This window comes from Populus alba, chromosome 2, assembly GCF_005239225.2.
Source record: "Populus alba chromosome 2, ASM523922v2, whole genome shotgun sequence".
Taxonomy (NCBI): domain Eukaryota; kingdom Viridiplantae; phylum Streptophyta; class Magnoliopsida; order Malpighiales; family Salicaceae; genus Populus; species Populus alba.
Window position 1 is genome coordinate 4,865,289 of NC_133285.1, and position 14,534 is coordinate 4,879,822.

The following is a 14,534-nucleotide window of genomic DNA, read 5'->3' on the forward strand; positions in this document are numbered from 1 at the left end:
ACATAGAGTATGTGTATTAAAGGGTTTCAAATCTTTATATTAAAAAAATAATTTTTTTTCTTGTAAACATAAAATATATATACCAAAGGATTTTAAATTTCACATTAAAAAAATAAAACATTCTTCTAGTTTATATAATGAACTTTAAAAACAGTTAATAACCAACTAAAAAATATATAAAAAAAAATAAGAAATTTCTTGTTATGAGAAAAAACACATTTAAAAAAAAAAAACAGATCTTAACTAGGTTTTGTCGGGTCCCCTGAGGCACAGGCCAACCATCACCCAAGTTTTCTGGGTTTTTGCTCATCCTAACGGTACAGCCATCAGGTCGATCAGGTTCCGATACCTGCTGGGTTGGTTCGATCGAGTTTAATAACTATGCTCATGCGTCAAATTTTTAATATATTTAAATTTTATGATTAAATTTTTATATTTTATTTATTGAGTTTCAGCTTTTTATTATTTAATATTAAATTAAAAATGCATATATTTATTATATGTATGTGTGTGTGAATATTAAAATATTTATATATTAAATAAAATTCAAAAACTATAAATATTTTATATATAAGTATATATCTTTTGAATTAAATTTCGAACAAGATTTGATATATATATATATATATATATATATATATATATTACACATTGAATAGAATAAAATTAATTCATTCTAGTTGATCGGATAATATCCAATGAATTTGATAGAGCACGTATTTTTGGTGAGAAAAGCCAGTTTTCATGTTTTATATATCCACACTGTATTTGTATGTCATTAATTCGGTTTTCTTTCTCTTAAAGCATCTTCAATGCAATAGCCAAAACAAAAGCCACGAAACAGGATAGTTAAAATCCTCTCTTTTTTCATGCGAAGAGCCAATTTTAATTGTTTTCTCTTTCTCTCTCCTTTCTTATTTTAATTTATTGTTAAAATGTCATTTTTCATTGGAATATCCCATGAGATAAAAAGCGAAATTGCACTATTTAAAATATTATATAAAAAATTTAGCTTTTTTAAATAGCTTTTGCCATTAAAAATACCTTGTATGGATCTATGGTTTTTTATACTTTTAAGAAGTAGGAATGTGTTTCTTTTTTAAGGCAGCTATAGAAGGTCTAGAACTTTGGATATTTTAGAGCTCGTGCCCGGAGCCGGGGACCCGGGCACGTGCCTGTGCTCGCGCTGAGTTAAAGTTTTATTTACTATTCTTTAATTTTCTACTATTAACGAGAAAAACTAAAAAGAAAAACCTAAAACTGATAAAAAAGAAACTGAAATACAGTATTACATGCGACGCCATGAGAATCAATCTAAAAACCTAATAATTGTTTCCAACCATAATTATTCACTCATACGCGTAGCATCTGTACATGAAAATGCTATTTTCGCAACTCTGACAACCTTTTCTGCTACTGTACGTGTAGGAGGCAAGAGGCGTCCATCCTGCAAATCCTTCAGCAGTAAATGACGGGGCAATGGTGTTGCCGAGGATGATGAAGTCAATGATGAGATGAGATCGCTCGGATGCCTTCCCGTAAGTATTTCTAGTGATACCACTCCAAAGCTGTATATTTCGCATTTTTCATTCACTTCCATTGTGTAGGCAAGCTCTGCAAGGGAAGATTTGTTCTTATATTCTTTATGGTAAGTTATGATGTCAGTTTTTATGTTGTTTTTGTAGCATAGAAAGGATGACTAGCTATATGGGATGCCTGTTAAGCGTAGTCTTTAGTTATCCATAAACAGTTATGATCCCCAGAAAATGTAAACCTAATTTTTGTAGCACGCCACGGATGTCCAGTACTTAGATGAGCCAGGCTTTAAAATCCTAGAAGTGTCAAAGTCGGAGACACGAGCCTCATATTCTCCGTCCAGCAGAATAGTTTTGCTTGATATGTCACGATGTATTATTGGAGGCGAGCAGTCATGGTGCATATAAGAAAGAGCATTAGCCACTCCTGTAACAATATTTATTCGCCTAATCCAATCACATGCTATTGCTTGTTCATCTCCTTTAAGTAACATTTACAGGCTTCCAGGTTCCGAGAACTCATAAACCAGGAATGAATGTCGCGGATGTGAGCAAAAGCCGTAGAGTTTCACTATATATTCCGATGGCGTGTCTTTGTCAAGGTAGGTACGAATCTCACTAATAAAAGCTCTTGAATTGGCAAACTGACCATTCAATTGTGTTGTAATTTATGGCTAATAGCCAAATACAGGAGTGGAGGGGATGATGGAATCTTTCTTTTTAATATTTATTTCTTGTTTTGTTGTCAGAAATTAAGTATTAGAAGCATAGTTTTAAAACCCGGACCGGCCCGGCGGATCGATCCGGGCATGGGACCGGTCCGGGTGGAGGCCAAAAACCTGCTTGGGAATTGGCCGGAGAAAAATGGTCGACCCGGCGGGTCGACCCGGGACCCAGTCCACCCGGTCAATTTTTTATATATATTGGCAGTCATTAAACAATGATGAAAGGCCAAAACGCTGAAAGTTGTTAGTTATATCTCTTTCTCAATTTCTCCTACTTCTCTCCTTCAATTTTCTTGTAAGCTCTTGTTTGTTAAGGAAAACAATTGGTATTAGAGCCAACGATTCACGGCTACTTAAACAATAGAAAGATCAACATAAAAACAATTGGTGAAACGTGTGGAGGATGAGCAAATACAACAACTACATGAAAGACTACAAGAAATGGCAGATAATCAGGCAAAAAATAATTAGCAATTCAAATTGAAGTTGGACTCTATTGCAGCTACTTTAAAGATACTTATGAAAGGCATGAAGGTTGATAAAGAAGGTAGGTCTAGCATAGATTCTAATTGACCCATTTCTCATTACAGAATTAATCAAAGAAGAGAGGGCACATGAAATCAAGAATTTCAAAGAGGAGATATACTAGAACTTGTCTAGGGTAGAGTTACCAACCTTTTATGGGGATAATCCAAGATGTTGGATGAGGAAATGCTTCAAAATGAACTTCATTTCAATCTAACAATAGGTGGAGATGGCTTCATTATATTTGGATGGCATGAAAGAGATTTGGTATAAGGGATTTTTGTGTGGAGGAGAGTATTTAGCCAGTTGGGAAGAATTTATGAAGGCTCTTTACATGAGATTTGACAATAAAGATGTAGGCTCAAAAAGTGTGAAGGAATATGTTGAAAGGTCTGAAGAACTAACTTAAGTTGTTAATGAGTGCATTGCAACTAGTAAAATACATAAAAGCTTGAAAGAAGCTAATTGTGGGATAACATTATAATTTTTTTTTTCATTAGAGGCAATTGAAGAACCAAGACTGGTTGTCAAGATGTTGCAGCCAAGGCTTTACTGGATGAATTTGAAGAATTTTTCTCAGAGCCAACACAATTACCACTAGTAAGAACCTTGGTTCATAAGATTTCATTTATTCCTAGGTCTAAACCAGTTAATATAAAAACCTACAAAAATTTTATGTGCATAAAGAAAAGATTGAATGATTGGTGAAAGAGATGTTACATGATGGAGTCTTTTGCTTCTTAAGTTTTCCTTGTGAAAAATAAGGATAACACCCAAAGATCTTGCATTGATTACATGCATCTCAATGATTTGATAATTAAGAACAAGTTTTCTATTTCTATAATTAATGATCTCATGGATGAGCTACATGAATAACATTTTTTTTTTCAAATTGGAATCTCAGATCAAGTTATTATCAAGTAATGATGCATGAAAATGATGTATGGAAAACTTCATTAAGAGCTTACCATGGACATTATGAGTTTAAGGTAAGGTTATTTGGGCTAACAAATGCCCCAGTTACATTTCAGGCTCTTATGAATGCTATACTGGAACCATTTTTAAGAATTTTTTGTTAGTATTCTTTGATAATATATTGGTGTATAGTTCTTCATTTGAATTGTATCTTTAACATCTAATATATTGGTGTATAGTTCTTTCATTTGTGTGAATAAAAGAGAATTAATAAGTGTCAAAGAACCATCTCAATCCAATAGCTTAAGCTATTAGGTGAGGTCCCATGATATGATTTATATTATTCTGTAACACACCCCCTCAAGTGAAAGCTCTTTGAGAAGACTTTGATACTATGTTAAAGAACATCTTAACCTGATGGCTTAAGTTGTTAGGTGAAGTCCTATGATATGATTTATATTATTTTCTAATAAGAAGAAAAAGAGAAAAGTAAAGATGCTATAAAACGAGGGAGGGATGTGATTAGAAACAAGATTACAGGGCCTTTTTTTTACTTGTCTTTGTGCTTCATGGAATGCTTGTATGGTTGCAGACCTTGAACATCTCTTTTCGTCTGTAATGCTTCTCCAGAAGCTTTTTGAAAGGCTCTGTTGTCAGGAATGGAACCTTGCAACTCGTTGTGGGATATATCGATAAGCCTTGCATTTGTCCAAAACTGCCTGGAATAAAACAGAAGGATTGTTGTGGGAGAGATTAAGTGTCTCCAGCCTCTACAAACTGCTTAATTGTGGGGTTATCTTTCCGCTAAGAAAGTTGTGACTCAAGTCTAGCTGGGACAGATGCAATGACTTCCCCAACTGTATTGGGTTTATGTGCGAAAAATTGCTACTGCTCAAGTAGACAAGTTTAAGGAAGTTTCCAAAAAATCCTGGAATTGGCTGGTTCAATCTGTTCAGACAGTTCCAGTTACTCGAGATCATTCAATAATCCAAATTCTGAAGGAACAAATTTGATTTCCATTTAAATATTTCAACAAATTTAACTTTTCGTATTCCTTTGGGACCCCCCTACGGATTGATTTGAAGAAAGATCAAGTGCTTGAAGCTGAGTGGCATTTCCAATCTTAGGAGGTATCCAACTGCTAATGTTGTTTCCTGCAATATTCAAGGTGGCTAACCACTTCCCGAAAGAAAAGACAGAACTTTTCCTTTAGTCGAAAATATCTACTTGAATCTCTCAACAACGGACGTTTCTATTCGAAGTAGCTGCTTTTGTAAGAGAAGGCACAACAGCCAGCCGGGGCAGAGGAATCCATTTCTATTAGATATGTGTCAAATGACTAGAGGAAGATGTTCGCAAGCACAAAGGCTTTGGAATTTACACGGGCCTTTCAGATCTCTGCCCGGCGTGAGAAATTCCAAATTCCGTATGCTAGAATTTTGTATGATGGGACCACATATCCTTGGTACCATCTCATATATGCTTATGGGGCTCTATGTATGAACAAACAGGAATCATCAAGGTATTTGCGCAAATAGATATAATCCATTTAATTGCAAAAATTTTCATAATGAAAAAATTGATGTTAATGCTAATAAGGATAAATATATAAAAGAACCTTTTTTTTTTTCAATTACTATGATGCAATTGGAACTTATCGCCTGAAAAGAATCAATTTAGAGAACCCTTTGTGGCAATTAGATCAAAGCCTTATTGCTTCAAGAGAAGCTCCCATATCGAAGGTTACTTTGGATTTGTAGGTATCTATCATGAGATTGGACATTTTTCCCAGTTAAATGAGATTTCAACAGAGTTTGTTGTGGTTCAGATCCATGAATTGAAGGTTTTGATAGACGCCAAAATCTTCAGAAATATTTCCAGCCAGTTGGTTTACTTCAGGTGGGCTCTTACAAAGCTTTTGCAATCTCTCAAGCTTTTGGGGATTGGACCTGTGAGTTTGTTGTTATTGACAGAAGTTTTGAAGTGACTGAGTTTGGCAAATGTTACAACTTTTTTAAGAAGACATGCCTTCTCTTCAGAAATAGAGCCGGAGAGTTGGTTGTTGCGAGGAATTACACTTCCAGGTTGGTCAAATTACCAATTGAAGCAGGAACTGGGCCGCCCAATTGATTGTTGCCCAACTCTAGATCAACAAAAGACTCCAAGTTTCCTCGCTCTTCAGGAAGGGAGCCAGGAAGTTGATTTTTGTAGAGACGAAGGTGGGTGAAATTTCTCAGGCCACCAATTGCTGCTGGAAAGAGCCGGAAAGATGGTTTCCGAAGAGGCTTAGCTGTTGGAGAGACTTCTAAGCATCTGATTTCATCGGGACTCGGAGCAGAAAGTTGATTTTGGTACATGAAGAACATAATTAACTTTGTCGATCTTATTAGGGCCTTTTTTGTTTCCCGGAAAGTAGTTTTCGGGAAACCATTTTCCAAACTTTCTTGTGTTTGTTTGTCATTAGGAAAGTTGGTCAACGGAAAACAATTTCCGGTCAGCGGAAAACATTTTCTAGTCAACGGAAAACACTTTCCAGTCAATTTTAGTCAAAAAAAAAAATTGACTTGGTTTTCAGGAAAGTGTTTTCCTTTTAGCTGTGTTTGTTTTCTGAAAAGTGGTTTTCAGGAAAGCACTTTCCAAACTTTCTTGTGTTTGTTTGCCAGTAGGAAAGTTGGTCAATGGAAAACACTTTCCAGTAAAAGGAAAATTTGGCTTGGTTTTCAGGAAAGTGTTTTCCTAAAAAATTTGAGGGGAAAACACTTTCCGGAAATTGTAAAAAATTTAGAAATGTCATTATTTGCTGATTATATTAAATTTGATCCTCAAACTTTTGATTGCTATATATATTTTGTTTTGAATATTTATTTTTCAATTTCATCTCTTAAAATTTTATTTTTATATTAACTTTGGTTCTTATTTTTATAATTGCTATTTGTTTTTTTCTTATCATTTTTTTATTGAAATTTTTTATTTATCAAATTTGATCCTCATTCTTTTGATTGTTACTTATTTTATTTGAAATAATTTATGAAATGTTGATTATTATTATTTTAATTTCTTCATTTTTAATTTTTTTTTAATTTTTTAGATTTGATCCTATTATTTTGATTATTATTTGTTTTATTTGAGATAATTTATGAAATTATATTTTTCTTTTCAATTTCATTCTCATTCAACTTTTTAATTTGTAAGATTTGTTCCTCATTATTTTAATAAACTTGAGAAAAATAAAATATTAATAAGTTATTTTCCAGCTCATTTTCCATGACATAACCAAACACTGGAAAGTGTTTTCCAGTTCATTTTCCATAACACTACCAAACATCGGAAAATACTTTCCCGGAATTCACTTTCCAGGAATTCATTTTCCCCAGAATTCACTTTCTAAAAGGAATTCACTTTCCTGCAAACAAACGGAGCCTAGGGATGTGTCCTGATAGATAATTGGTATCCAAGTAAAGTTCAACTAAATTGGAAAACTTTCACATTTCCGGTGTTATGGAACCAGAACGGTTACTTTGGTGCGAAAATAGAAAAGTCAGACACCTCAAATCTCCCAATGAAACAGACATTTGACCACATAACTGGCTGCCAAGTAAAACTAGCCCAGAAATTGACCCATTTCTTGATGAACTGAACCAGTTCACTGATTTACAAGAAGGAGGCTGATTTCAGGTTGGAGTATTCCTGGGCATCTGATTAAACGACAAATCAAGATAGATGAGTTGGAGACCTGACTGATCCGCGTGGGATTGAACCAAAGAGTTCATTTATGGCAAGACCAACATGAAAGACCAGGAAAAGATGATAATGAAGCGCCCGCAGACTGCCTTTGAAAACTGAATAAGCAAGGTTCATTCTGGCGATACCTCCAGCGAAGTTGCAGGAAATCCCAAGCCAGTTGCTACTCCGAACCATACACTCCCTACACCACCTAAAAGAACACGAGGAAACAAATCGCACATTCATGGTGGGTAATGCTAATATCTTTTGGTCGAATTAACTTCCCCCTTGTCTCGATTTAAGGTAGCACTGCTCCGTGGGATCCTTCAATATTGCATCCTAATGATTCACGAGTTTTAAACGAGCTTCTCAAGCATCGATAAAGCACTTCGTTTGCAGCCCTGTTGGTACTTAATAAATATGTACAATCCAAACAAAACGAAATGGTACCAGTTTTCATTTTATTTTGGATTTGGATCGATCCTTTTTGCCCTGAATTTTCCCTTCCGTTTAACGTGCCAAAGAATGGAGAAGGCAGGCAGCATTGGTAGTCAATCTGTCAATGGAAACTAAACCCTTCACCAGTGGAAGTTGGCTCCAGGTCCAAAGCCTCATCCAGACAAATTCTACATTAAGAGAATCAAAATATTCAAATATGGTAGTGACAATTTTTAACTCTCAGTTCAGTAATTAGCACAAAATTTGAAAATCTTGCTATCTGGGCAGAAAAGAGAACCAGAACTTATCGACTGTTCTTTATCAGCTTGCTCAAGCATTACTATCGGTTGGTGAAGTGCTAGAAGTACTTGGTAAAAACCACAGCATCACCAAGCCAAATCAAGACTGTCATAGTAAAATTATTAGACGAGTAGATTGGGCAGCATTAATCTGAAATCATTTGAGGCTGCGTAGTCATTCACACTTCCCAAGAACACCATTAAGGCCAATGTAAACGATCCACAATTAAACATTTAGTAATAGAATTGGGTGTGGCAATCATAATGGAATGAGAGATAACTCAAGGGGGGAGTAATGAACAAAGGAATTGCAGTGGGAAGGAACAAAAGAAGAAAGGGAAAGGAATCTGCCCATGGGCAGTAGAGTTTCAGCAATTGTAAGCAACTAAAAGCTGGAATGCAAAAGCAATAGCATGTGAATGAGCAAGAAACACCTGGGAGACTGAGACAGCATCAGGCAAAAAGGGCAGGCGAAAGCTTCCATCAAGCCTAATTTTGGAAAGTAATGCAGCAAGTTGAACATTGAAATATGCAACCTTCAAAAGCATAAATTGATTAAACCTGACATACAATGCTTCATCCATCAAAAAGATATTCTAGCATGTCATTACTCTTACAAAAGAAGGGACACACCACTCAAAGAGCAGAATTCCCACCACTCCTGCACAGGTGGAAGTCATAATGTTAAGGGTTCAGCTATTACTGAAGAATATAACCAATCATTCAAAAAGCACGGGACTCACATCAGTATCAGGTCTTCCTGCAAATAGGCTCAAGAATCCACCTGTTCATCATGAGGAGAGATACTGTTTGAAGTAGGAGAGTGTTTGCTATCATTGTGTCCACTAGGACTTTCATCCCTGAGACGAGCCTTGCATGGAGGACTCCTAGGAGAATTAGGGCTGTGCCAAGCAGGGAAAGCATGCCAACATCGATCAAGTTTCCAATCAGATAAACAACTTACAAGCAATTTGGATGATGGGAAAAGTATAAGAATGATCTCGTACCTACCATGAGACCGGCTCTGACTGCGTCGTTCCTCATCATATCCTCTACCACGGTCTTTGCAACGATCAGGACTGCAGCTCACACTCCGGCGATGATAATCTTTATCCCTACCTCGATACCCGTCCCGTTCATATCGATCCCTGCTTCTACTGCGACTTCTCCTTCTGTAATCCCTGTCCCGGTCCCTGAAGCCATCCCGATACCTGAAAAATGTTTGCGAGACATCACAGGCAGTGAAACCACAAATACATGAGTCACATTTACAAGCTTTCAAGGTAGAATCAATTTGCATGAGCAATAGCATCCCCTCTTAACTGCTTATTTCAACCTGAATCTTCATAATATAAACAAAAAGCCATAGTTTGATCTTATAAATAAAAACCCTAGCAAGATCCTTACTTTGGACGAGGGCTGCGGCTTCTGGACCTACTCTTTATCTTTGAAGTTGATTCCACTATCCTCCCATCCCGACTGAAAATAAAAACAGCATAACTAAATTAGAAGGTGAAAAACCTTGGCATAACAATTACTTAAAGAAGAAAATGCAACTTTCTAATCAGTTTGAAAAAAAATCTATTGCAAGACAACAATACAGCAAGCAGAAGTAGGAATTTGAAATTGAAAACAAAGAAACGGAGAAAAAAGTAGGCCCGGGTGAATAGAAAGATAATAATTTCAAAGAAGTGAAAAAGAACAAATAGAAAGATTCCCTCTAAAATAACCTGAAAACAAGAAATTAAAATAGAGTAATATACATGGTTATTTGCTAATTACAAGCAAAATAGTGCTCATTTCGATCAATAACAATTAATTACCTAATCGAAATTGTAGATTATGTCAAGTATAATTTAATTATGATGTATAATACAATTCTCAAACTATCATCCAACCAAATACGACACAACTGTGGATGCTAGAAGAATCATAACTTATTCAATATAACCACAATAATCGACCAAGCATGCATCCAATTAACCCTTTTCTCCCACATTATATAAACTCAAACCGAGTTAAAGTGTTTTTAACTACTCACATTCGCTCCGCATTAGGGCCATACTTGGCAAATTGCACCATAATCTCTCTCCCGTCCACAACTCTCCCTACAAAGAGAGAAATCCAGGTTACAAATTAATGAACCCTAAATTTCAAAAAAAAAAAATGAACACAACAATTTGAGTGCATATAAAAATTTATAAAAAAAAAAGAGTGAAAACACTAACCATCAAGCTTATCAACTGCCTTTTGTGCCTCATCAGCATATTTATACCTCACAAAGGCAAAACCTCTCGATTCTCCAGTCCTTTCAAAAATAAAAAAAACGATCGTTATTAAACACCCACACACACATATATATAAAGGTGTATGTGTAGGTTTATTTATATACCTTCGATCGCGAGGTATAAATACATCAACTACCTTGCCGTACTTGTCGAAGAGAGGGAAAAGATCGTCGGCGGTGGTGCCTGCGAGGGAGAAAGGAGAGTGATTTATGACTTATCGATGTCTTCTTTTAAAAATAAGAGAGAGCAGTGAAATTGGAGAGGAGGGGAGGACAAATACGGAAAGTGATGTTGAGGACGAGGAGAGAAAAGGTGTCTCTGATATCTGGAGGACCAGATCGGCCGAAATGCGACATGTCGCTGTGCTGCTTTGATGAGCTAGCAAGGGAGTAAAGGTAAGTGTTCTGTGCGTGGCGGCTTCTGGGGGCTAGGGTTTTGAATTTTGAGGTGGGAAAGGTTTGGACAGTGATTTTTTGGGCCAAAATAATAGTAGCTCGCGACATTTCATTTGGCAAATCTACCCCTGTTTTGTTTCTATAATTACGAGGGGGCTTGCACCGCTTGCCGGGTGGATGAGAGGGTGTTTGGGAGTGTGGTAGCTGTTGCTTTTCAAATAGCTTTTCGTGCCGAAAAGCATGCCAATAATTTTTTTTATTTTTTAAAAATTATTTTTGATATCAGCACATCAAAACGATCCAGAAAGTACAAACCGAACTCAATTTTAGTTAAAAAAAAAAAAAAAGTTTGAATTTTTTTCAAAAAAGCAGGTCACACCTCAATCCCAAACGGCCCCTGTATTCGTTTCTGCTTTTCCCGCCAGCAAGGACACCGTGTTTCGAAGTTAAAGAAAAAAATGGTATTTTAATTAAAACAATGTTTTCTTTTTCAGAAAAAAATAACTTTCAGTTTTTTTTTTTTTTTTTTTTGGGAAAAATGCCCATGTCTACATATAAGAAAACCCATTGTCATATGGCCTTATTATAATTAGGGGTGAGCAAAACCGGTTTGGTTCGGTTTTTATCTAAAAAACTAACCAAAACCGAAATTTGAAAAACTTAAAAATTCAAACCGAAATCGAACCGGAACCGGTTCAAACCGACCGGTTTCGGTTCGGGTTTTTTTTCATAAAAACCGGAAAACCTGTATTAAAGTTATCATCATAGCGCTCAGCCTGCTCAGCGAGCTTAGCCATGTAAACGTGAGTCTCTCTCTCCTTTATAAAAACAAAACCTGTATTAATGTGTTCGACAAAAGCAAATAGACTCTCCCTTTTAATTAACCTTTGGCCATAACACTGTTCGCAGACAAATCAATAATCACCAGAGAGAATTTTTTGTAGAGGTCTGAAAGCAAAGAAAAGGGAGGCGTGCCTTAAATAGAAAAGGAGCGACCGGAGAGGAGGAGAAATAACAGATATGAACTGTAAGTTGGGTTCGGAAAGAGGAACCGCGCTTTTCATGATTTTATTTCCTACCATAGCTTGGATGTATTCAACCCTTTCTGTCGGAGGGCTTTTTAAGATGAAGATGGCGTGGGAGAGCCAGAGAGGGATATATCATGGATGAAGAATCGAAGATTGAGGCGCGGCTGTAAGGAGATGGAGTCGATTTTGTTACAAAGTGGGAATTGTGTGAGGTGCGGCTGTGAAGATTGAGGCGCAGCTGTGAGGAGATTTTTTTTTTCCTATTTACAGTACCCTTTAAATCGAACCGGTTCGGTTCGGTTGGTGTTTTTCCGGTTTTCAGTTTTGGAAACCGAAACCGAACTGAAAATTTTTTGAAAAAAAATAATCGGTTTAATCGGTTTTTTTTTTCGGTTCGGTTTTTTTGGTTTTTTTTTTCTCGCTTTACTCGGTTTCTCGGTTTTTTTGCTCGGTTTTTTTGCTCATCCCTAATTATAATGGAGCCTCGAAATACCAGCCCTTCAAGGCATTTCCAGACCATCAACTCGTGTGTTTGGAGTTTTTTTATTTTTTTTTAATTAATGTGAATGTTCTTTATATATATTTTAACTAATTTTATGAATCCTAAAATTATAAGCTTCTAGTGACCTTAAGGTTTGTGAGACTCGAACTGGTTATCTCTAGAAAACAAACTTGAAATCCGATCAATTGAGTTATATTTTTTAAAATTATGTTTCAAGCTATTTAAATAAAAGGATTATCACTATTTAAAAAAAAAACAAATAAGTGCATACATTTTTAAAATTATTGGTCATTTGTATGGAGATTTAAAAAAAAAATAACAGCATTGTGCTATGTTAAATTATTCAAAACTTTCTATTACATCTCATCTACTTTTTAAAATTTCACATATTTGCCATGTGTTTGATGATAAAGATCTTTTAAATTATGAACTTTTTGGCTTAACAACCCTCTGTTTTTTTGTCTTTTGGATTAGCACCCCCTGTATTCCTTTTCTTTTGATTCTAATTCTTATTTTTATTATTAACGTAGATGTCCGGATCAGCTTATGCATATCTTGACTAATTCCACGGGTCCTAAAGTTAAAGACCATGTAAGCATTCAATAGCCATCATATTAGCAACTACGAAGATTGAACTTGAAACCACAAGAAAAACAAACATTTTGGTTTCAAACTCTTATCACTGATCACCTTCTAGACAGTTAAATCACGATGTGATTGGATGAAGGCCTATCTTAATATTGGTAACGGTATAGTAATAAATGAAAGATGAAAGGTTTTATTGATGTGATTTCATTCATATCAATTTTAAATTCAATCATTATTTGATTTAGTTGTTTCAAAATCAAATAATTTTCAATTTTGAATCTTGAATTGAAAAACTAAAAACTCATGTTTTTTTTTGTTTGGTTTGATTTTAAAAATGATTTTTTTTTTTAAGGTTTGGAGTATTGTTTTAATAGTTTTTTGAGTTGATTTAGCAGTCACGAATGCGAAGTTCCAAATGTGATGATAAAATGGATTCTAATGTAAATACATCATGGTTCATTATATATATATAATCTAAATAAACAATTTTAATATTAAATAATAAAATTAAATTTTTTTTAAAAAAAAACACTATCCAAGTGAACAATGCTGCCATGTGAGGAGGGAATATTGAATTCACTTCATCTAAAAATACAAAAAAAAAAAAAAATCCCTGAGTTAACCCATCAAAAAATTAAATTGAAAAAAAATTCAACTAAAAAAACTCGAGTTATCTCACCAAAACCACAACTTGAATCATGAGATCAAGATAAACAAATTCAATATTAAAAAAATAAAATAATTTTTTTTTACAAAAAAATATATTTAAATAAACATAGAGGAGAGGAATAGTTAATTTCCCTCCTCAATTAGTTGATGTTAATTAATAATAATAATAATAATATGCCATGGACTCGGGAAATGCACTGGACACAATGATTCCATCACCCACGCACACTTATTTAAGATTGTGTTAGTTGTGGTGATTTTAAAGTATTTTTTATTTAGAAATGTATCAAAATAAATTTTTTTTAAATTATTTTTAACATCAATATATCAAAATAACATAAAACTATAATTATATATATATTTTTATCATTTTAAACAAAAAAATAATTCAAAATTTAAGATAATATAGTTTACACCGCACGCGTTTCCAAAGACACCTGATTAATCCAAATACAAGTGATGCCTTCTGGAAAAGCTGGTTTCATGATCCAGACCAAACCATGGAAGAAGAATGGAAGGTGCATGCTTTCCTCGTGAGTCGTGACCAACTACCATCTTCCGGTCCTTCAGGCGATTGGCCATCAGAGCATCTAAAAGTCATATACATGGTTACAAGAGATTGGGACTTGGGAGTTTCTTTGCTTAAAAATTTTGTCTAGAGCGTTGGCGTGTCAATGAAACACGATGATTAGTTAAATTGGTGTTTATTATTTATTACCACAAAGTAAACTTAGATCTGGTAGAATCTTCTGTAAAAAAATATAGAGGAACGTTTACATAAGAAGATTGAAATAAGGAATTCTTCTGCCTCTCTTTTATTTTTTTTAAAAAGCGTAGTTCCATAGGAACATGGTGCGCCTAGGAAAGAGGGAGAATTGATGATAAACCTACCAGTATTTCCAAC

At 34.9% G+C, this 14,534-nt stretch overlaps 1 protein-coding gene and 1 long non-coding RNA gene across 9 annotated transcripts; one reads left to right on the plus strand and one right to left on the minus strand.

Annotated features, from left to right (window-relative positions):
* Positions 1–1,249: 1,249 nt before the first annotated feature.
* LOC140955247 (uncharacterized) lies at positions 1,250–3,957 on the plus strand. The gene is made up of 3 exons (XR_012169064.1): positions 1,250–1,538; positions 1,608–1,648; positions 3,690–3,957. It is a non-coding gene; the product is annotated as an uncharacterized lncRNA (long non-coding RNA).
* Positions 3,958–7,144: 3,187 nt separating this feature from the next.
* On the minus strand, positions 7,145–10,925 carry LOC118049177 (uncharacterized). Of its 8 annotated transcripts, none has more exons than XR_012169265.1 (10): positions 10,729–10,925; positions 10,553–10,631; positions 10,389–10,468; positions 10,202–10,268; positions 9,568–9,639; positions 9,168–9,371; positions 8,904–9,062; positions 8,794–8,821; positions 8,595–8,696; positions 7,145–8,049 (listed from the first exon to the last, which is right to left on the minus strand). XR_012169265.1 is itself a non-coding variant. In XM_035059109.2 (8 exons), exons 1-7 carry the CDS (start codon positions 10,802–10,804, stop codon positions 8,933–8,935), a joined length of 708 nt encoding a protein of 235 aa, XP_034915000.1. In that variant the 5' UTR covers positions 10,805–10,924; the 3' UTR covers positions 7,989–8,821; positions 8,904–8,932. The 8 variants fall into 8 exon arrangements, 1 of the variants encoding a protein (XP_034915000.1); XR_012169263.1 differs by having other exon boundaries at positions 7,145–8,266; XR_012169264.1 differs by having other exon boundaries at positions 8,778–8,821.
* Between the last annotated feature and the right edge of the window lie 3,609 nt (positions 10,926–14,534).

Excerpts from the sequence above, each read along its gene's own strand:
- LOC118049177 (XM_035059109.2), bottom strand. The coding sequence starts at position 10,804 with ATGTCGCATTTCGGCCGATCTGGTCCTCCAGATATCAGAGACACCTTT. Across the intron at positions 10,632-10,728 it reads CGTCCTCAACATCACTTTCC|GCACCACCGCCGACGATCTT; the intron begins GTATTTGTCCTC and ends TCTCCCTCGCAG. Across the intron at positions 9,063-9,167 it reads CAGAGCCGGTCTCATGGTAG|CCCTAATTCTCCTAGGAGTC; the intron begins GTACGAGATCAT and ends TGCTTGGCACAG.